This window comes from Salmo salar, chromosome ssa20 (genome assembly GCF_905237065.1).
Source record: "Salmo salar chromosome ssa20, Ssal_v3.1, whole genome shotgun sequence".
Lineage (NCBI taxonomy): Eukaryota > Metazoa > Chordata > Actinopteri > Salmoniformes > Salmonidae > Salmo > Salmo salar.
The window spans coordinates 13,706,507-13,728,467 of NC_059461.1; the positions used below are offsets into that span (position 1 = coordinate 13,706,507).

At 43.2% G+C, this 21,961-nt stretch overlaps 1 protein-coding gene across 1 annotated transcript in view; it reads left to right on the forward strand.

Moving 5' to 3' along the window:
- Positions 1-11,804, forward strand: part of LOC106580125 (mediator of RNA polymerase II transcription subunit 27) — a 103,701-nt gene extending 91,897 nt beyond the window's left edge. Inside the window, exons 7-8 of the mRNA XM_014160826.2 lie at positions 4,203-4,280; positions 10,868-11,804. Coding sequence (XP_014016301.1) covers positions 4,203-4,280; positions 10,868-11,002 — 213 coding nt within the window. The 3' untranslated portion in view covers positions 11,003-11,804. The remainder of the gene's footprint in view (positions 1-4,202; positions 4,281-10,867) is intronic.
- Positions 11,805-21,961: the final 10,157 nt, after the last annotated feature.

Below are 21,961 nucleotides of genomic sequence, written 5' to 3' on the forward strand. Positions count from 1 at the left end.
GTTGCCATACCAGATGGTGATGCAACCAGTCAGGATGCTCTCGATGGTGGAACCTTTTGAGGATCTGGGGACCCATGCCAAATCTTTTCATTCTACTGAGGGGGAATAGGTTTTGTTGTGCCCTCTTCACGGCTGTCTTGGTATGTTTGGACCATGATAGTTCGTTGGTGATATGGACACCAAGGAACTTGAAACTCTCGACCCTCTCCACTACAGCCCCGTCAATGTTAATGGGGGCCTGTTCTGCCCGCCTTTTCTTGTAGTCCACGATCAGCTCCTTAGTCTTGCTCACATTGAGGGAGAGGTTGTTGTACTGGCACCACACTGCCAGTTCTCTGACCTCCTCCCTATAGGCCATCTCATCAGTGATCAGGCCTACCACTGTTGTGTCGTCAGGAAACTTAATGATGGTGTTGGAGTCGTGTTTTGCCACGCAGTCATGGGTGAAAAGGGAATACAGGAGGGGACTAAATACACACCCCTGAGGGACCCCAGTGTTAAGGATCAGCATGTCAGACGTGTTGTTGCCTACTCTACCACCTGGGGGGCGGCCCGTCAGGAAGTCCAGGATCCAGTTGCAGAGGGAGGTGTTTAGTCACAGAGTCTTTAGCTTAGTGATGAGCTTCGTGGGCACGATAGTGTTGAACGCTGAGCTGTAGTCAATGAACAGCATTCTCACATAGGTGTTCCTTTTGTCCAGGTGAGAGGGCAGTGTGGAGTGCGATTGAGATTGCGTCATCTGTGTATCTGTTGGGGCGGTATGCGAATTGGAGTGGGTCTAGAGTGTCCGGGAAGATGCTGTTGATTTGAGCCATGACTTGCCTTTCAAAGCACTTCATGGCTACTGACGTGAGTGCCACGGGGTGGTAATCATTTGGGCAAGTTACCTTCGCTTCCTTGGGCACAGGGACTATGGTGGTCTGCTTGAAACCTCTCCCAGACTCGGTCAGGGAGAGGTTGAAAATGTCAGTGAAGACACATGCCAGTTGATCCGAGCATGCTTTGAGTACACGTCCTGGTAATCCGTCTGGCCCAGCTGCTTTGAGAATGTTGACCTGTTTAAAGGTTTTGTTCACATCGGCTACCGAGAGCGTTATCACACAGTCATCCAGAACAGCTGGTGCTCTCATGCATGCTTCAGTGTTACTTGCCTCGAAGTGAGCATAAAAGGCATTTAGCTGGTCTGGTAGGCTCGTGTCTCTGGGCAGCTTGCGTCTGGGTTTCCCTTTGTAGTCCGTAATAGTTTTCAAGCCCTGCCACATCTGACAAGTGTCAGAGCCGGTGTAGTAGGATTCAATCTTAATCCTGTATTGACGGTTCGTCTGAGAGCAGAACAGGATTTCTTATAAGCATCCTGATTAGTCTCCCGCTCCTTGAGCGGCAGCTCTAGCCTTTAGCTGGATGTGGCCTGTAATCCATGGCTTCTGGTTGGGATATGTACGTACGGTCACTGTGGGGACGACGTCGTCGACACACTTATTGATGAAGCCGATAACTGAGGTGGTGTATTCCACAATGCCATTGGATGAATCCCGGAACATATTCCAGTCTGTGCTAGCAAAACAATCCTGTAGTGTAGCATCCGTGTCATCTGACCATTTGCCTATTGAGCGAGTCACTGGTACTTCCTGCTTTAGTTTTTGCTTGTAAGCAGGAATCAGGAGGATAGAATTATGGTCAGATTTGCCAAATGGTGTGCGGGGGAGAGCTTTGTATGCATCTCTGTGTGGAGTAAAGGTGGTCTAGGATTTATTTTCTTCCTGGTTTGTGATGGTAAATAGACAGCTACGAATAATACAGATGAGAACTCTCTTGGTAGATTGTGTGGTCTACCGCTTATCATAAGGTACTCTACCTCAGGCGAGCAATACCTCGAGACTTTTTTAATATTAGACATCGCGCGCCAGCTTTTATTGACAAAAAGACACACACCCCCACCCCTCATCTTACCAGAGGTAGCGTCTCTGTTCTGCCGGTGCATGGAAAATCCCGCTAGCTCTATATTGTCCGTATCTTCGTTCAGCCACTTCTCAGTGAAACATAAGATGTTACAGTTTTTAATGTCCTTTTGGTAGGATAATCTTAATTGTAGGTCATCAATTTTATTTTCCAATGATTGCACGTTAGCAAGAAGAATGGAAGGCAATGGGAGTTTACTCGTTCGCCTCTGGATTTTCAGAAGGGTGCCCGATCTGCGGCCTCTTTTCTGGCGTCTTTTCTTCACGCAAAAGGCGTGGATCTGGGCCTGTTCCAGTGAAAGCAGGATATCCTTCTCGTCGGACTCGTTAAAGGAAAAAGTTTCCTCCAGTCCGCGGTGAGTAATCGCTTTTCTGATGTCCAGAAGTTATTTTCGGTCATAAGAGACAGTAGCAGCAACATTATGTACACATGAAGTTTTTTTTAAAGTTACACAAAATGCAAAAAAAATAACAAGATGGCACAATTGGTTGGGAATGTAAAACGTCAGCCATGTTCTTCAGCGCCATCACAATTATCCAGCGTTGTTTTGTGTATCAGTTCATAAACAATGTGCTGAAAATCTCTTCAACTATTTTGCAATCTATATGGCACAACTGTAAATTTTTGGGTCCTTAAATTAAACTTTTATACTTTTTTATTTAGCACAATTTTCTTTTGCCAATTTTGGTGGGGGCCGGCAAACTTACTTTCTCCCCCTTCCACTTGCCTCTTCCATTTTTGCGGTAATGCTGCAATTAGTTGATTGTAAGTTTGAGTAGAGCAGACATTTCCATATGTTTTTGTTAGCTGTGTGACAACTCCACCAGTCCTATTTATAATATAATTTACAAAGATTATAAAAGATATTTAAAAAATTGCAACTAACTTTCTATGGCTTGTTATAAAAATAGTAATATTTTGGAGATGCTTTCATTTTCAAATAACCGAAAATGAGAGGTTGTAAAATGAATAAAAGGGAAAAGGTCATTCTTGAACATGGGGTGAGATATTCTTACTAATCTTCTAGGGAACCAGTTCGGATTTAAGTATAACTTTTCAATGACTAAAGCTTTTAGTGAGAGGTCTAATGGTTTAATATTTAATCATTTCTGCCCTCCGAATTCATATTCATGATATAAATAGGCCCGTTTAATTTTGTCTGGCTTGCCGTTCCAAATAAAATGTAATCTTTTTTGCTCATATAATTAAAAAAACAAGTCGCTAGGTGTATGCAAGGTCATAAGCAAATAGGTAAACTGGGATATGACTAAAGAGTTTATCAGGGTGATTTTCCCACAAATAGACAGGTATTTTCCTTTCCACGGTAGCAAGATCTTATCTATTTTTGCTAACTTTCTATTAAAATGTATTGTAATGAGAGAATTTTTTTATTTTAGGATATAAATACAGAGTATGTCCACTTCACTGTCAGACCATTTTATTGGTTAACTACAGTATGTTTATTTCTTGATCTCATCCTAATGCAAACAGACCCAGTCTGATGGGGAGGGAGGGAGGGAGGGAGGGAGGAGGAGGGCACCTGTCAGCTTCCCCTCCCATCTTTCATTGCACTGGCAAGGTCTGACTTGTGACCGTAGCCTGTTACTTTGTTACCTGTCCAGTCATATACCTTACATCTTCTTTGGGAAGAACTTTTTCCCTGGTTTTGATATGTTTTCCCTGCACATGTACTGTACTGCCTGCCATGTACTAGTAATAGCCATACCCCTCATGCTTCGCCAGATGGTCAAAATGTAATAGCAATGGACATATTGACTGGACACAGCAACAAAAAAATTGTCAGAATAACGTGGTTCATCAAAGTTGCATAATAAATGGCTGCATATAATTGCATGTGGGATGAATATTAGATTTTGATCAAAATATTAAGAATAATAAGACGCCTAGTCACTGCCAAGTGAATATGTGTAGGAGGGAGAGATTGGTACAGTATAGGCTATGATTAGGATTGCTCCAATGACAACCCTGCGCTGGTCTAGCAGACTTCTATTAGTTATGTTGAAAGTCGAGTAATGATTACTCAGGCCTTGAAAACATATTTTACTTGACCGCTTTTATTGATTAAGTTATGTAGTACTCACTTGCTCATAAAATCATATTGAATTGAAAAAGAACTGGCAGACTTAATGTGATTGTATTGTCTCAGGCTTAGCAGAGGAAATTGGAATGTTTACAAATATTCATCGACAATGTGTTTTTACAAGCCCTGGTTTTTCTCTAAGGTTACGGATCATGCCACCACTGCTCTGCTGCACTACCAACTCCCCCAGATGCCCGACGTGGTGGTACGTTCCTTCATGGTGAGCTCCACTACTTGATAATCTACTGTCTTTGGTCCCATATCTTCACCATAAACACATAGCCGATGGATTGCACTCGCATTGCTGTCTCTAGGGATCTTATCATACCTACAGTACTGTTACAGTGCCTCTTTTGATTGAAAGGTCTGTAACACATTTTTGAGGAAGGGGTTAAAAACTGTCATGCTATTACTGGATACAGTGCCTTGCAAAAGTATTCATACCCCTTGGTGTTTTTCATATTTTGTTGCATTACAACCTGTAACTTAAATTGATTTTTATTTGGATTTCATGTAATGCACAAACACAAAATAGTCCAAATTGGTGAAATTAAAAAAATAACTTAAAAAAATGGAAAAGTGGTGTGTGCATATGTATTCAGCCCCTAAATAGGATCTGGTGCAACCAATTACCTTCAGAAGTCCAATAATTAGTTAAATAAAGTTCACCTGTGTGCAGTCTGTGTCACATGATCTGTCACATGATCTCAGTATATATACACCTGTTCTGAAAGGCCCCAGTGTCTGCAACACTACTAAGCAAGGGGCACCACCAAGCAAGCGGCACCATCAAGACCAAGGAGCTCTCCAAACAGGTCAGGGACAAAGTTGTGGAGAAGTACAGATCAGGGTTGGGTTATAAAAAAAATATCCAAAACTTTGAACATCCCACGGAGCACCATTTAAATCCATTATTTTAAAAAATGGAAAGAATATGGCACCACAACAAACCTGCCAAGAGAGGGCCGCCCACCAAAACTCACGGACCAGGCAAGGAGGGCATTAATCAGAGAGGCAACAAAGAGACCAAAGATAACCCTGAAGGAGCTGCAAAGCTCCACAGCGGAGATTGGAGTATCTGTCCATAGGACCACTTCAAGCCGTACACTCCACAGAGCTGGGCTTTACGGAAGAGTGGCCAGAAAAAAGCCATTGCTTAAAGGAATAAATAAGCAAACACGTTTGGTGTTCACCAAAAGGCATGTGGGTGACTCCCCAAACATATGGAGGTACTCTGGTCAGATGAGACTAAAATTGAGCTTTTTGGCCATCAAGGAAAACGCTATGTCTGGCGCAAACCCAACACCTCATCACCCCGAGAACACCATCCCCAGTGAAGCGTGGTGGCAGCATCATGCTGTGGGGATGTTTTTCCATCGGCAGGGACTGGGAAACTGGTCAGAATTGAAGGAATGATGGATGGCTCTAAATACAGGGAAATTCTTGAGGGGAATCTGTTTTAGTCTTCCAGAGATTTGAGACTAGGACGGAGGTTCACCTTCCAGCAGGACAATGACCTTAAGCATACTGCTAAAGCAACACTCGAGTGGTTTAAGGGGAAACATGTAAATGTCTTGGAATGGCCTAATCAAAGCCCAGACCTCAATCCAATTGAGAATCTGTGGTATGACTTAAAGATTGCTGTACATCAGCGGAACCCATCCAACTTGAAGGAGCAGGAGCAGTTTTTCCTTGAAGAATGGGCAAGAATCCCAGTGGCTAGATGTACCAAGCTTATAGAGACATACCCCAAGAGACTTGCAGCTGTAATTGCTGCAAAAGGTGGCTCTACAAAGTATTGACATTGGGGGGTTGAATAGTTATGCACGCTCAAGTTTTCAGTTTTTTTGTCTTATTTCTTGTTTGTTTCAGAATAAAAACTATTTTGCATCTTCAAAGTGGTAGGCATGTTGTGTAAATCAAATTATACAACCCCCCCCCAAAAAAAAAAAAATTTTTAATTCCAGGTTGTAAGGCAACAAAATAGGAAAAATGCCAAGGGGTTGAAGACTTTCGCAAGCCACTGTAATTTGTGGTTGTGAGTCAGGTAAAGCTCCCCTGTCCCGCTGAAGCTTGTAACCAGTCTCCACATGTACAGTCCTATGGTGGAAGTACCTCAGGAAGCATACTGGACAAAAGACTTGTCATTGGTACCTGACACATCATGCAGTAACATCGGAGGTTTTTACTCCTTACTTCCTGGAGTGCGGGCAAGATTATGCATTAGTGTCTTGATGTTGGCTGTGACGGTCATGGAATTTTGGATGACAGTAATTGGTCGGCTAAATGACCGCGGTCACCATTATAACTGTTAGAATAGAAAGAAGAAGAAAAAAATGTGTGTGTGTGTGTATATATATGTATCTATATATACACTGCTCAAAAAAATAAAGGGAACACTTAAACAACACAATGTAACTCCAAGTCAATCACACTTCTGTGAAATCCAACTGTCCACTTAGGAAGCAACACTGATTGACAATACATTTCACATGCTGTTGTGCAAATGGAATAGACAACAGGTGGAAATTATAGGCAAGACACCCCCAATAAAGGAGTGGTTCAACAGGTGGTGACCACAGACCACTTCTCAGTTCCTATGCTTCCCTGCTGATGTTTTGGTCACTTTTGAATGCTGGCGGTGCTTTCACTCTAGTGGTAGCATGAGACAGAGTCTACAACCCACACAAGTGGCTCAGGTAGTGCAGCTCATCCAGGATGGCACATCAATGCGAGCTGTGGCAAGAAGGTTTGCTGTGTCTGTCAGCGTAGTGTCCAGAGCATGGAGGTGCTACCAGGAGACAGGCCAGTACATCAGGAGACGTGGAGGAGGCCGTAGGAGGGCAACAACCCAGCAGCAGGACCGCTACCTCCGCCTTTGTGCAAGGAGAAGCACTGCCAGAGCCCTGCAAAATGACCTCCAGCAGGCCACAAATGTGCATGTGTCTGCTCAAACGGTCAGAAACAGACTCCATGAGGGTGGTATGAGGGCCCGACATCCACAGGTGGGGGTTGTGCTTACAGCCCAACACCGTGCAGTTCGTTTGGCATTTGCCAGAGAACACCAAGATTGGCAAATTCACTACAGGCGCCCTGTGCTCTTCACAGATGAAAGCAGGTTCACACTGAGCACGTGACAGACGTGACAGAGTCTGGAGATGCCGTGGAGAACGTTCTGCTGCCTGCAACATCCTCCGGCATGACCGGTTTGGAGGTGGGTCAGTCATGGTGTGGGGTGGCATTTCTTTGGGGGGCCGCACAGCCCTCCATGTGCTCGCCAGAGGTAGCCTGACCTGCCATTAGGTACCGAGATGAGATCCTCAGACCCCTTGTGAGACCATATGCTGGTGCGGTTGGCCCTGGGTTCCTCCTAATGCAAGACAATGCTAGACCTCATGTGGCTTGAGTGTGTCAGCAGTTCCTGCAAGAGGAAGGCATTGATGCTATGGACTGGCCCGACCGTTCCCCAGACCTGAATCCAATTGAGCACATCTGGGACATCATGTCTCGCTCCATCCACCAACGCCACGTTGCACCACAGACTGTCCAGGAGTTGGCGGATGCTTTAGTCCAGGTCTGGGAGGAGATCCCTCAGGAGACCATCCGCCACCTCATCAGGAGCATGCCCAGGCGTTGTAGGGAGGTCATACAGGCACGTGGAGGCCACACACACACTACTGAGCCTCATTTTGACTTGTTTTAAGGACATTACATCAAAGTTGTAGTGTGGTTTTCCACTTTAATTTTGAGTGTGACTCCAAATCCAGACCTCCATGGGTTGATAAATCGGATTTCCATTGATAATTTTTGTGTGATTTTGTTGTCAGCACATTCAACTATGTAAAGAAAAAAGTATTTAATAAGATTATTTCTTTCATTCAGATCTAGGATGTGTTGTTTAAGTGTTCCCTTAATTTTTTTGAGCAGTGTATATACATACATACATACATACATACATACATACATACATACATACATACATACATACATACATACATACATACATACATACATACAGTTGAAGTCGGAAGTTTACATACACTTAGGTTGGAGTCAATTAAAACTCGTTTTTCAACCACTCCACACATTTCTTGTCAATGAACTATAGTTTTGGCAAGTCGGTTAGGACATCTACTTTGTGCATAACACAAGTAATTTCTCCAACAATTGTTTACAGACAGATTATTTCACTTATAATACACTGTATCACAAATCCAGTGGGTCAGAAGTTTACATACACTAAGTTGACTGTGGCTTTTAACAGCTTGGAAAATTCCAGAAAATGATGTCATGGCTTTAGAAGCTTCTGATAGGCTAATTGACAACATTTGAGTCAATTGGAGGTGTACCTGTGGATGTATTTCAAGGCCTACTTTCAAACTCAGTGCCTCTTTGCTTGATATCATGGGAAAATAAAAATAAAAATCAGCCAAGAAGTCTGGTTCATCCTTGGGAGCAATTTCCAAACGCCTGAAGATACCACGTTCATCTGTACAAACAATAGTACACAAGTGTAAACACCATGGGACCACGCAGCCGTCATACCGCTCAGGAAGAAGACGCATTCTGTCTCCTAGAGATGAATGTACTTTGGTGCGAAAAGTGCAAATCAATCCCAGAACAACAGCAAAGGACCTTGTGGAAATGCTGGAGGAAACAGGTACAAACGTATCTATTGCCACAGTAAAACGAGTCCTATATCGACATAACCTGAAAGGCCGCTCAGCAAGGAAGAAGCTACTCCAAAACCGCAATAAAAAAAAGCCAGACTACGGTTTGCAACTGCACAAGGGGACAAAGATCGTACTTTTTGGAGAAATGTCCTCTGGTCTGATGAAACAAAAATAGAACTGTTTGGCCATAATGACCATCGTTATGTTTGGAGGAAAAAGGGGGAAGCTTGCAAGCCGAAGAACACCATCCCAACCGTGAAGCACGGGCATGGCAGCATCATGTTGTGGGGGTGCTTTGCTGCAGGAGGGACTGGTGCACTTCTCAAAATAGATGACGACATGAGGAAGAAAAATTGTGGATATATTGAAGCAACATCTCAAGACATCAGTCAGAAAGTTAAAGCTTGGTAGCAAATGGGTCTTCCAAATGGACAATGACCCCAAGCATACTTCCAACGTTGTGGCAAAATGGCTTCAGGACCACAAAGTCAAGGTATTGGAGTGACCATCACAAAGCCCTGACCTCAATCCCATAGAAAATTTGTGGGCAGAACTGAAAAAGCGTGTGCGAGTAAGAAGGCCTACAAACCTGACTGACTCAGTTACACCAGCTTTGTCAGGAGGAATGGGCCAAAATTCACCCAACTTATTGTGGGAAGCTTGTGGAAACGTTTGGCCCAAGGTAAACAATTTAAAGGCAATGCTACCAAATACTAATTGAGTGTATGTAAACTTCTGACCCACTGGGAATGTGATGAAAGAAATAAAAGCTGAAATAAATCATTCTCTCTACTATTATTCTGACATTTCACATTCTTAAAATAAAGTGGTGATCCTAACTGACCTAAGACAGGGAATTTTTACTGGGATTAAATGTCAGGAATTGTGAAAAACTGAGTTTAAATATATTTGGCTAAGGTGTATGTAATCTTCCGACTTCAACTGTATAAAAAATAAAAAAATTCACATTTCCTCCTCTGCTCCGCTCCTGACAGCATGTGCTGCTGCAGGGAGGGGGGCTTTGCTAGGCAACCGAAGACTGGTTTGCTACAACACCTTGCTTGATTCAGCAAGGTGAAACAACGTTTCATCATGTTGTAAAGACTCCATGTTACCACTGAACAGACTCAACCGCACTAATGCCTGGCTATCCTGTCTTCAGTCATCTGTTTGTTCCACACAAAAAGAAATGACAGTTATTTTATTTTCATGACAGTCTTCATCCATAACCGCTGGTTATGCAGTAATTGTGCCCGCCCTACTTAATGTTTTTAAATAGCCTGACTGTCCACTCTGCAGACCTGTGCGCTTAGTGCTGAGGTGAGGGAGATTAATTAGCCATTCCGGTGTTGGAGACCTATTCTGATCTGGCCTGGCCGGGTTGTGGTGGCTGGGTCTAATCAGACAGATCAACGGCTCGGCTTCAAGGGCAACACCCGGGCGCCTCCATTACAAGCCTGTCCTCGTTTACAACTTGACTCTGTCTAGAAAGACATTAGCACAATGTCTGCAATCAATCCTGTTTAAAGGAACAGTTGGCCTAAGTCCCGTCTTAAGTAGTCTCTAAGCAATAAAACAAATATGGCTTCTTTGCACCTGTTTTGCAGTTGCTATTCCATAGGCTTTGCAAATGCATTACTCTCTACTTACCTATAACCGTAGTCTTCTCGTTGCAGCGCTAACATGAGATTGTTGTAATGGGTCTTTTCTCACGCCGCCCAATGAGGGTGGTGATCATTACGCTGGCCGGTGATGAATCGAGGAGCAGGTTTTTAATCCTGCAGATGGATGGTGCCAGTGAATAGGTTTGACAGGTGTGTGAGGGAGGTCTGGCAGTGTGGCTGGCTGTGGCCGACTGATGGGCTGGGAGAAAGAGGGGGGCCCGAGGATGAGGAGAGACTCCACTCACACCCCTGGGTGGATCGACCACAATCCCCACATCGGTGGTCTGTGTCTCTGTCCTCCTCGCACTCTATCTCTCACCATGTCAGCTCATATGTTCATCAAAATAGCCCGTCATTGAGTTTTGATACAACATTTTATGTTTGACTAGAATCAGTCTATTGGTGAATCCTTCTGAGAAATATATCACTGTCTTCCTGCCTGAATTTCCCTTTTCTTTTCTCCTTGGCAGACCTGGCTAAGAAGCTACATCAAGCTTTTCCAGACCCCGTGTCAGCGTTGTGGGAAGTTCCTGCAGGAGGGCCTTCCCCCGACCTGGAGAGACTTTCGCACCCTGGAAGCCTTCCACGACACATGTAGGCAATGAGGAATCAGCGGGGAAAGGTTCCATTGGAAACTGTTCTGACACCCCATCTAATAAGACATGGCAAGACTTCACCTGCTCTTCAACCTCTGCCTACGCTATGCATGTAGGCATCAGCACTGTTGTTTATAGACTGTATGTCACTGCCTTATGAATGGGCATCAGGAAGCCAACTGGGTTGGAATGGGAGGGAGAGGGATCTAATCAAATCTGCCAAGACTGCCACTATTGTCTCTTCCTCCCTCATTGCCACATAGGGATGAGCCAGTAGTGGCAGTCCCGGTGGTTTGATTTGATTTTTGTTGTTGTCCTCCCACTGTGTAGGATGATGTCATATTAATGAGTCTACTCACGTTCTACACAATCTCACACTTTAACCCAATCTCACAGCTGTCCAAATGTTTGCCATATAATAAATTGTTCAGTGCTCCTGCTCCAGCCCCCTGGTTGTGCAGAACCTTTTTATTTAGGTTCTGCACAACCAGAACCTCTCCAAATAATAATAAAATAAGTTATTTTTCAGCAAAGTTAGAGCGACCATATTTATGGCCCAAATATTGTGCAGTTTGTTTGGCATTGTGTTGTATCCCTTTTGTACAGGAGCTGGGTTTAATATTTCATGAACCATGCTGGTTATGTGGAGGAAAAAGGCTTTTCTTTGTGAGGTGGGAGTTAAAAAGGCAAGTGAAGGGAATTGCTCATTTTGTAGAATTAGGCACCAGACTTTTTGTACACTTTCAAAATAATCTGTGCTCTTCTTTGATAGCCATTGTCTAAATAAAGTACAACATTTTGTTTAATAGTAGCCATCAGTGTCAGCGTATTTTAAGCTTTTGCAGGATGGAGGAAATGGTCTTGCCAATTCATAACACAACCAAATATGAATACTTTTGAACATCTCTAGTCTTGTTCATCAACTTTTAGATAGACATTACCCATGCATTTCATCATTCGTGGGACTCTGAACAGCAGTTTTTGTCAAGGATCCTTGGCTCATTGTCAAAGAGCACACAGTCAAATGCAGTGTAAATTTTTTTGGACTACACGCAATACTGACATTCTGAACCAAGGTATTTTAAGTCACAGATACACCGCATACAAGATTCTCTCCTAACTAAAAACTTAGTTGCACACTTTTGAGAAAAACAATGAGTTTACAAGAGTGGTTCAGATTGCATGAAGCATGAAATTGGAATGGGCCTTTTGTATAGTAACCTTTCCAGCACAATAGAAACATCATGCTGTGCCTCTACTGTACAGGTTCCCTTCTGGCTTTCCAGCTCTGAATTATTGATTTTGTTTATGTTACTTTGTAGAATCAGCCACTGGAAGAGCTAGTCAGATTAAGCAGAATATGAATAATGGTGATAAAAGCGTACTGTTAGTATCCATCTCCTCCATAGGACAGCAGGACAGGACCGTGTGTATGTGTCTGTCTGCCTGTTCTGTCCATCCGTCCACAGGAATTTGTCAATGCTCCGTTCAGAGAAGCTCCAAACACCCCTTCCCTCCAATTTATTTGCTGTGTGAAATAGCCACCAGGCCTTCATCAGAGTGTAAAGTGTGATTGATGGGCAGAGGAGGGCGATGTGGGGAAAAGAGGAATGTACCAGGGCCGGTGGCTAAAGAAAGCACAGCTGATTCATTCCCTCTAGTCGAGTGTACAGTCAAGCCCAGTGTAGCCCACTTGTTCTTATTATCTCTCTCTCAATTATCTTAGCATTCTTACACGTTCAACTTGTAGCTTGCACAGGGCCACGTTTAGTAACAAACTTAGTGAATGTAAAATATTTTATTCTGTCAATGACATCAGTCAAGTACGCCTAGTACTCAATGGGCTCTATAACAAACCTAAAGCAATGGTAAATCGTAGCACTGGTGGTAGCACTATAGGTTTGTGGTTGTGTCCAAAATGTTATGGATATTTTCACAACCAAAATTATGGGCGCAATAGCTGGTGGTGGTGTAAGGGCTGGGTATTGATTAATAAACAAGTTGTAAAAGTGTCGAGGCTTGACCCCTTACTGGCCAATCAGAACATGCTCCATGTCTAAATATGTGGTTGCTACAAGTTGTGTTTATTTGGATCCCCATTAGCTTCTGTAGAAGTAGCAGCTGCTGTTCCTAGGGTTTACAAAAAAACACAAAACATGACCAGTAACAAAACACTGATAGACAAGGACAGTCACACACGTTTAAAATACAACAATATACAAATAATACAACTAAAAAACAATACAAACAATACAACAACAAAAATGATAAGTGTGCGTGGGTTTGTGTGTGTCCCCTCACAGTCCCCACCGTTCCATGAATTGATGCTTGAGTAATTGGAGATGGGAGTTCAACACGATCATGACTTTGTATGAAACTGCATTGCCGTGAATTTGTTTTTCGACATGGGGACTGTGAAGAGACCCCTGGTGGCATGTCTTGTGGGGTATGTATGGGTGTCTGAGCTGAATGTTATTTGATTTTACAGAGAATCTGGAATTTTCATCACAGTAATATGTATCATAAAAACTAGATGAGAAGCAGTTAATCTCTTGTGAACCCAACCAGGAAAGACTGGCATGCGTGTTGTTGATGTTAGTTCTGTTTTGAGCCAGGGGCTATTCATCATGATAAATATCCATTTGGGTAAGAATTAAGTACCTTACTGTAATTGTTTTCCATAAAAATGGCCAAAAAATAAATACAAATAGCTTCTTAGCAAAGAGCAATTTTTCAAGCAAGACTGTCTGAGAGAGGTCTAAGTTGGGAGGGAAAAACGAGCTGTTATTGGCAGAGAAGTTTGGAACTCTTTCTTATTGGTCTATTCAAGTTGAAATATGTAACTTTTTTCATTCTCATTGAAAGCAAGTCTAAGAACGGTAGATATGTTCAACGTGCTCTATTTCTGTACTGGTGATGTCACCAGGCAAGCCAAAACTCCATCCCACCAAAACAAGCAGAAATTTCAAACAGCTCTTAAACTAAAAGGGCATTTTCACAATTTGAAATGATCATTCCAACCTCATAGTGTTGATTGCACTGGTCCTTTAAGAAAGACCAGAACTAGATAGAGAGATGAGATGAGAGTTGATAAACATGGACATGTGAATGTCATTTTATGTTTGGGAAAACAGACTCACTCCTAATAATGAACCATGGAAACATAAAATGGTACAGTATATTATGATAGTTTGCACTAACTGGTGTTGCAATCTGACTTGTCTGATTGAACACCAGAAGAATACTTCTCTAGTGAATCTTAACTATTTTGGTAACTGTTAAAAAATAGAAGGTAACAACAACAATAATTTCTTAGCATTATGTTCTATTCCACTAAACTGCACAAAGGAATATTGTGTGAAAGAATAATATTTTTTTGTCTTACCTCTGCTTATGATGAATTTGTGTGTGTTATTTCTGCAAATCCCATGTCACAATCTGCTCCCAACCTGAGTATTCAAACAAATGAATTATTCAGGATGTTTACCTGCCCCCATTCTGACTTCTGCCCCTCTTTGTAATGAGACAACTCTAAAAGCTAACAATTCATTTCAAATGTTTTACCTAGGTTCCCAGTTCCCAGAAACTTTTGATTAGAACTGTTTCACTTCCACTCAAGTTTCCAAATAGTACGATTAGTTTGTGTAGTCATTCATCAGAATTTCCCAAAGTGATTGGCCACATAGATAAAGCTCTAATCAGTGTTTGGGAAATAGACTCTCTTCATCCCACCCGCCACAGTGGAAAAAATAAACCTCGCGGAGAAGTGCGTGTTTTTTTGGATGGTGGTACCTGTAGCCAAAGGAGTTCCCCTTTCAAAGTGTTTTATAGCAGTTGGTAAGGTGCAATTCTATGAGTTTACATGCAGAAGGAGTCGTAGAAAACAACTAACAAGCTAACTATATACAGGTAACTGCCAAAATAAAGGTGTCTTAATAGGATGTTGGGCCACCACGAGCCAGAATAGCTTCAGTGCATCTTGGCATAGATTTTACAAGTGTCTAGAACTCTATTAGAGGGATGCGACACCATTGTTCCACGAGTAACTCCACCATTTGGTGTTTTGTTGATGGTGGTGGAAAACGCTGCCTCAGGCGCCGCTCCAGAATCTCCCATAAGTGTTCAATTGGGTTGAGATCTGGTGACTGAGACGGCTATGACATATGGTTTACATCATTTTAATCTAACCATTGAGTGTCCACTCGTGCCCTGTGGATGGGGGCGTTGTCATCCTATGGGGGCATAGACATGGTAGCCAAAATAATGGCCTGCCCAGCATTTTTATACATGACCCTAAGCATGATGGGATGTTAATTACTTAATTAACTCGGGAACAACACCTGTGTGGAAGCACCTTTTTTCAATATACTTTGTATCCTTCATTTACTCAAGTGTTTCCATTATTTTGGCAGTTACCTGTAGCTTCCAGTAGGGAATTGTAAACGTCATGATGGATAGACACTTGGACTGCATTTCTTCCTCGTTTTAGCCCTTCCCACTCTTTCCCCCTCCTGTGTGTATGCCCCCCCCCTGCCCGCCTCCCACTCCTCCCTGGACCGTGTCCTCATTATCTCACCCACCCCAGCCCCCCTCGTTACCCCCAGGCCCCCCATCTCAGACATGTTCCCTTCGGAACACCTAATTACTGCTCCCAAACACTGCTTATTATTGATAACAAGTGCTGGTGTTGCCCTACCCTCGAACCACTGTGAGTCAGAAAGAAGAACCAGAGCAGGGCGTGAGGTGTGTAGCTAGCATCGGTGCTGTATGACTGGTGTCTGCAAAGCCAACCGTGCCCCATGCAGCAAGTCCCTCCTCTGGGTTGATGCAAAGTTAGACAGATTGGGGCCTGCACAGATTTCAGTCCACACACTGGTAGTTAAGACTACTCAATTCTCCTTACAATCCAAGGATTCACCATCCAAATACACGTAGATTGAAATGTGTGTTATTAAGTAAGAGAAAGTAGTGGACACCGACAAGGCGCTTTCCCCTCCTTGTTTAATAAAGTTCTCCTTCGTCATGAAAATGGAAACTGACAGCATAATAAAAGAAAGGCTAAGTCTATGTTAAAGGTTGTCATAAACCTATTGAACAGACACCCTGACATTTCTTAATTACAGTGGAGGCGTTTTCCCGTGGTCTCCCATTCTGCCTGCATTACTGAGTAGAGAGAGAGGGGTGGTGGAAGATAGAAGGAGAAGTTCTGCTTAAGGGAGGTCGGTTGTTGTCCCGGGAGACAGATGGTGATGAGTTCCGCTTGGTGCCAGGAGTTTTTTGGACGGGCTCCATTCACACAGCCCTAGGCGTATGTAGGAGGTGCGTACACCGGGATCGGCCTCAGCAGTGGAAGCTACATCCACGTCCCATCTGTTCCTCAGCATCACCACCAGATCCCCAACTAGCACGGTGCTATCAACAGTACTCCGGGCTAGCATTATCACACCTGATTCCTTCCCTCTCTCTGGTCGCGGAATGGTCACGTTTCGAACCGTGAACCTGCCCAAGCCCCACCACAGTAATGATTGTATATCAGCATGTTTGAATAGAAAGATACAGCGACACATTTGTATGGCATTCAAAATCCTGATTCACCAGATTGAGGAACATAAGCAAGCAGTACATATCACTGGTCCCCAGTTGGCTTTCATTTTACTGATTGACAATTTAGGGGGAATCGTGCTTTTGGCCGGGGAATAGCCAAGCACCAGTGGTGGTGACACAACAGCCCTGAAAGCTCTCTGAATCAGATGCTTTACTGGCTCCTGGACAGAAATACTGTAGAATTGTATCCCATTCCATAACAGATGGTGAAACTTCCATAGAGAAACAAAAGTCAAGTACAAGATGCACAGTATTAGGGAGAAAGGCAGACTGAGATCAAATCTAACCCAGAAGTTTTCAGCAGCCAATCAGGTGGCGGCCTTACAATCACATTGACTTTTATGTCATGTGTATGTTTTCATTGAGTCTATGGGACCCAGGACTCCCTGGACAACAGTGTAAATGTTATGCCTATGATTAACTTGGAGGGCTGAGAGTGAAAAAAGTAAAGCACAATGTTATGATTAGACAGGATTATCACAGAACAAGTTTGCAATAAACACTACTGCCCTGATGAACCCCACATATTAAAATATTCATGATAGTCATCCAATGAAATATCAACTCCAGGGCATTGTTCATTCAGTGATGTCATTTTATTATATCTATGCAAATGTACTGTTATAAATAAGTGCTTGAGCTTTTCATAATGCTGAATTACAGCATTTTAATGTCAGTTTCTTTATTTGGTGGCAGTGCTTTAATGTGATATTTAACAGAATTGAATTTGCTCCAGAGAATAATGCTTTATTCCTAGAAGTGTTTAGTGTGCAGCAGTCTTCTAATTCATTCATAATTGAGTTTTCTTGGAGTCATCATCAGTTCAGTAAATTAACGCAAATACACATAGGCTTACAGATTTGGAGGAATGAAACTCGGGCCCTATTGTGATAATTTAATACAATACTGAACGAACATATAAACGTAACATGTACTGTAAAGCATTGGTCTAATGCTTCATGAGTTAAAATTTTCTATGCACAAAAAACGTATTTCTCTCAAATGTTGTGCATACATTTATTTACATCCCTGTTAGTCAGTATTTCTCCTTTGACAAGATAATCCATCCACCTGACAGGTGTCACATATCAAGCTGATCCAACAGCATGAACTTTACGCATGTGCACCTTGTGCTGGGGACAATAAAAGACCACTCTAAAATGGGCAGTTTTGTCACACAACACAATGCCACAGATGTCTCAAGTTTTGAAGGAAAGTGCAATTGGCATGCTGCCTGCAGGAATATCCACCAGAGGTGTTAACATTAAATTATCTGGCAATTTATCTACCATCAAATCAAATGTTACTTGTCACATACACATGGTTAGCAGATGTTAATGCGAGTGAAGTGAAATGCTTGTGCTTCTAGTTCCGACAGTGCGGTAATATCTAACAAGTAATCTAACAATTCTCCAACAACTACCTAATACACACAAATCTAAAGGGGTGAATGAGAGTATGTACATGTAAGTATATGGATGAGCGATGGCCGAGCGGCATAGGCAAGGTGCAATAGATGGTATAAAATACAGTATATACTGTACATGTGATATGAGTAATGTAAGATATGTAAACATTATTAAAGTGGCATTATTTAGAGTGTCATTGTATAAAGTGACGAGTGATCCATTTATTAAAGTGGCCAGTGATTGGGTCTCAATGTAGGCAGCAGCCTGTCTGAGTTAGTGATTGCTGTTTAGCAGTCTGATGGCCTTGAGATAGAAGCTGTTTTTTAGTCTCTCTGTCCCAGCTTTGATGCACCTGTACTAACATCGCCTTCTGGATGGTAACGGTGTGAACAGGCAGTGGCTCCGGTGGTTGATGTCCTTGATGATCTTTTTGGCCTTGCTGTGACATCGGGTGCTGTAGGTGTCCTGGAGGGTAGGTGGTTTGCACCCGGTGATGCGTTGTGCAGACCGCACCATCCTCTGGAGAGCCTTGCTGTTGAGGGCGGTGCAGTTGCCGTACCAGGCTGTGATACCACCCGACAGGATGAGTGGACCATTTCCATTGTGCATCTGTAAAAGTTTGTCAGGGTTTTGGGTGGCAAGCCAAATTTCTTCAGCCTCCTGAGATTGAAGAGGCGCTGTTGCGCCTTCTTCACCACATTGTCTGTGTGGGTGGACCATTTCAGTTTGTCTGTGATGTGTACGCCGAGGAACTTCAAACTTTCCACCTTGTCCACTGCTGTCCCTTCGATGTGAATAGGGGGGTGCTCCCTCTGCTGTTTCCTGAAGTCCACGATCATCTCCTTTGTTTTGTTGACGTTGAGTGAGAGGTTGTTTTCCTGACACCACACTCTGAGTGCCCTCACCTCCCTGTAGGCTGTCTCGTCGTTGTTGGTAATCAAGCCCACTACTGTTGTGTCGTCTGCAAACTTGATGATTGAGTTGAAGGCGTGCATGGCCACGCAGTCGTGGGTGAACAGGGAGTACAGGAGGGGGCTGAGCATGCACCCTTGTGAGGCCCCAGTGTTGAGGGTCAGCAAAGTGGAGATGTTGTTTCCTACCTTCACCACCTGGGGGCGGCCCGTCGGAAAGTCCAGGACCCAATTGCACAGGGCGGGGTTGAGACCCAGGGCCTCCAGCTTGATGATGAGCTTGGAGGGTACTTTGGTGTTGAATGCTGAGCTGTAGTCAATGAACCATAAGCCACCTCCAATGTCCTTTTAAAGAATTTGGCAGTACGTCCAACCATCCTCACAAGCGCAGACCATGTGTAACCACGCCAGCCCAGCTCCTCCACATGTGGCTTCTTCACCTGCGGGGTCGTCTGAGACCAGCCACCCAGACACCTGGTGAAACTGAGGAGTATTTCTGTCTGCAATAAAGCCCTTGGGGGAAAAAATCATTTTGATTGGCTGTGCCTCGCTCCCCAGTGGGTAGGCCTGGTTCCCAAGTGAGTGGGCCTAAGCCCTCCCAGGCCCACCTATGGATGCGCCCCTGCCCAGTCATGTGAAATCCATAGATTAGGGCCTAATGAATTTATTTTTAATTGACTGATTTCCTTATATGAACTGTAACTCAGTAAAATCGTTGAAATTGTCGCACGTTGCATATTGCATTTTTGTTCAGTATATTTGTTGTCTCTTCTAGTTCCTACTAAACAAACAAGGAAACTAGAATAACATCAACAAAGTACTACAATCAATGTGCAATGCATTATTCCCCCATTCTCTTCCTTCTGGGAACAAGCGTTTCGTGACTGGTCAAAGCCTCTAAGGTGAATTCAGGTACAGTATCAGTAGCTGGAGTGGCAGAGCGTTAAAGGCAGCACAGTCAGGGCAGCTACAGCCCCCGGTGGTAAACACATCTTGAATTCTGGATTGTAGATTAGCAGAAGGTCACTGAGGTCAGAAGACTGATTGATAGTGTAATTAAATGCAAATATGAAAATAGATGTTTGTATCAGAGTTGCAGCTTGAAAGTGCTTCGACGGGTTCCATAAGGGGTTAATGATGTGAATTGTATTGATTTTGGGCTCTCTGACAAGTGCTAACTGATTTTCTGTCCCTGGCAGAATTTTTGTGCATGTTAATCCATTGGAGTCAGATCGTAATGGGGCTCAGTAGGTATTGGTCATCGCTAGCGGGATGCTAATGAGGGCCGGCTAATACATTTTTTGCTTTATAAGCCAATCAATGCATGCTGCAGCTGGCAGCCTGCTGTAGCCCAGGAAGCTAGCAGTGCCGTGAGAAACTGTGAGGCTGGCCCCAGGTTCAAAACCTCCCAGTTACCCACCCTCTAGTGCCGGGCCTATATTTCTGTTCCCATTCCTACAAAATAACACATTTTAATACGCTCCGTTATGTGTCGGACCTCACTAAGACTAGCTGTCGCCATTGGCGTCAGCTAATGAGGATCCTAATAAATCAAATCAAATATAGACAGTTGAATTCATATCAGATAATCCAAGATACATTATACTTGCAAATTATTCTTTTTTTCAAGCAGGTTTCATTGACCAGTTGTCATGTGGTAAATTTACCATGGCACTAAATGACATGCAAAATCAAGGGATATATTATATATTTTTTAAAGACTGCATAAATTACAAACTGTGGCTTTAAACATTTCTTCTCGGGGCTTTTGGGCTTGCCAAGTGCATTACTCTCAGGTACACATTGATAGTTTCAGGGCAATATGTTCGTACTTTTTGAAAACTCAGAAGAATAGTGTTACTCAATCTTGTTTTCCACACCGCGGCCTGATACCAGAGAGCACAGATCTGTTAAAAAGAATGGCTTTATTCCCTGAACTGACAGGCAGGAAGAGGAAGGCGAGGAATTCATCTCAGAGAAAGATCCCAAATAAAAACAACCAAGCAATAACCGGCGCTGGCTGCCAGGCAACTGTACCTGACGCGTCCTTTCTCTCTTTAAATGAAAATCGTGTGGCCCTGTTGGATTAAATCATAGCTGGGGAGAGGGCCGCTCAGTCCACATTATGGACTAATCTGTATCCCCAAGACCATCTGTGTCTCGCAGGGCCAGGGGGTGCTGGACTCTTCAAACACATTCAGGGAACATCTGCTGAGTCAGCTGGTTCTCCTATACAAAGACATGGACAGGTGGAGCTCAGCTCACATTGAACTTGCCACATATGAACCCTCAGATCACATCCACAGGGAATGAGCTCCACAGGTGCAGTCCCTGAGCCATAGCACAAAGACTTGTCCTCACAGGGGCATGGTGCCTGTTAAAACTGAGGGCCACAGCCACACGCCCCTCAGATGTATCCACTTGTACACTAAAAATATAGAATATATTGTTTGTTTTACGTATATATTCAAAAGGTTGAATTTGGCCATCACTACCCCTACAAAGAAATGTGGTGTATGATGCTTCTGATTCCCTACGCTAGAGACGTCAAGCATCTAATGTGTACAGTTTCAATGGACATGGCGGCACTGCTCTACCCTACTCTGCCCCCTCTTATCCTAATGGAATGGATATGATGGGACACTAAAAGGTCTGATAGAGTTCATGGAATTCAATAATTTAACTTGATGAAATCGTATTCATTGAGCAAGATCATGTATAACCTTTACTCAAAATGAATAATGCATTCAATGTTTATTTGAGGCTCATTATCAAATTCTATTACTTTCTCACTGTATTACTATTACTTTCTCTGACTAGAGAGGATGTTCACAAAAACGTTGTACTTTGTTGATTTGTCAAAAAGCATCTTTACTCGCATACATTTTACAATGACTAGAAATTACTATGTTTAATTTCGAAGCAAATCAAAATGATTCAATCTGTCAGCATCATTAAGTTAGATGTGACAACTTATTATCACATTAAGTTTGTGTCACGTCGTGTGTGTGTAGGTGGCACGGAAGTCAGGCGCAGGAGAAACC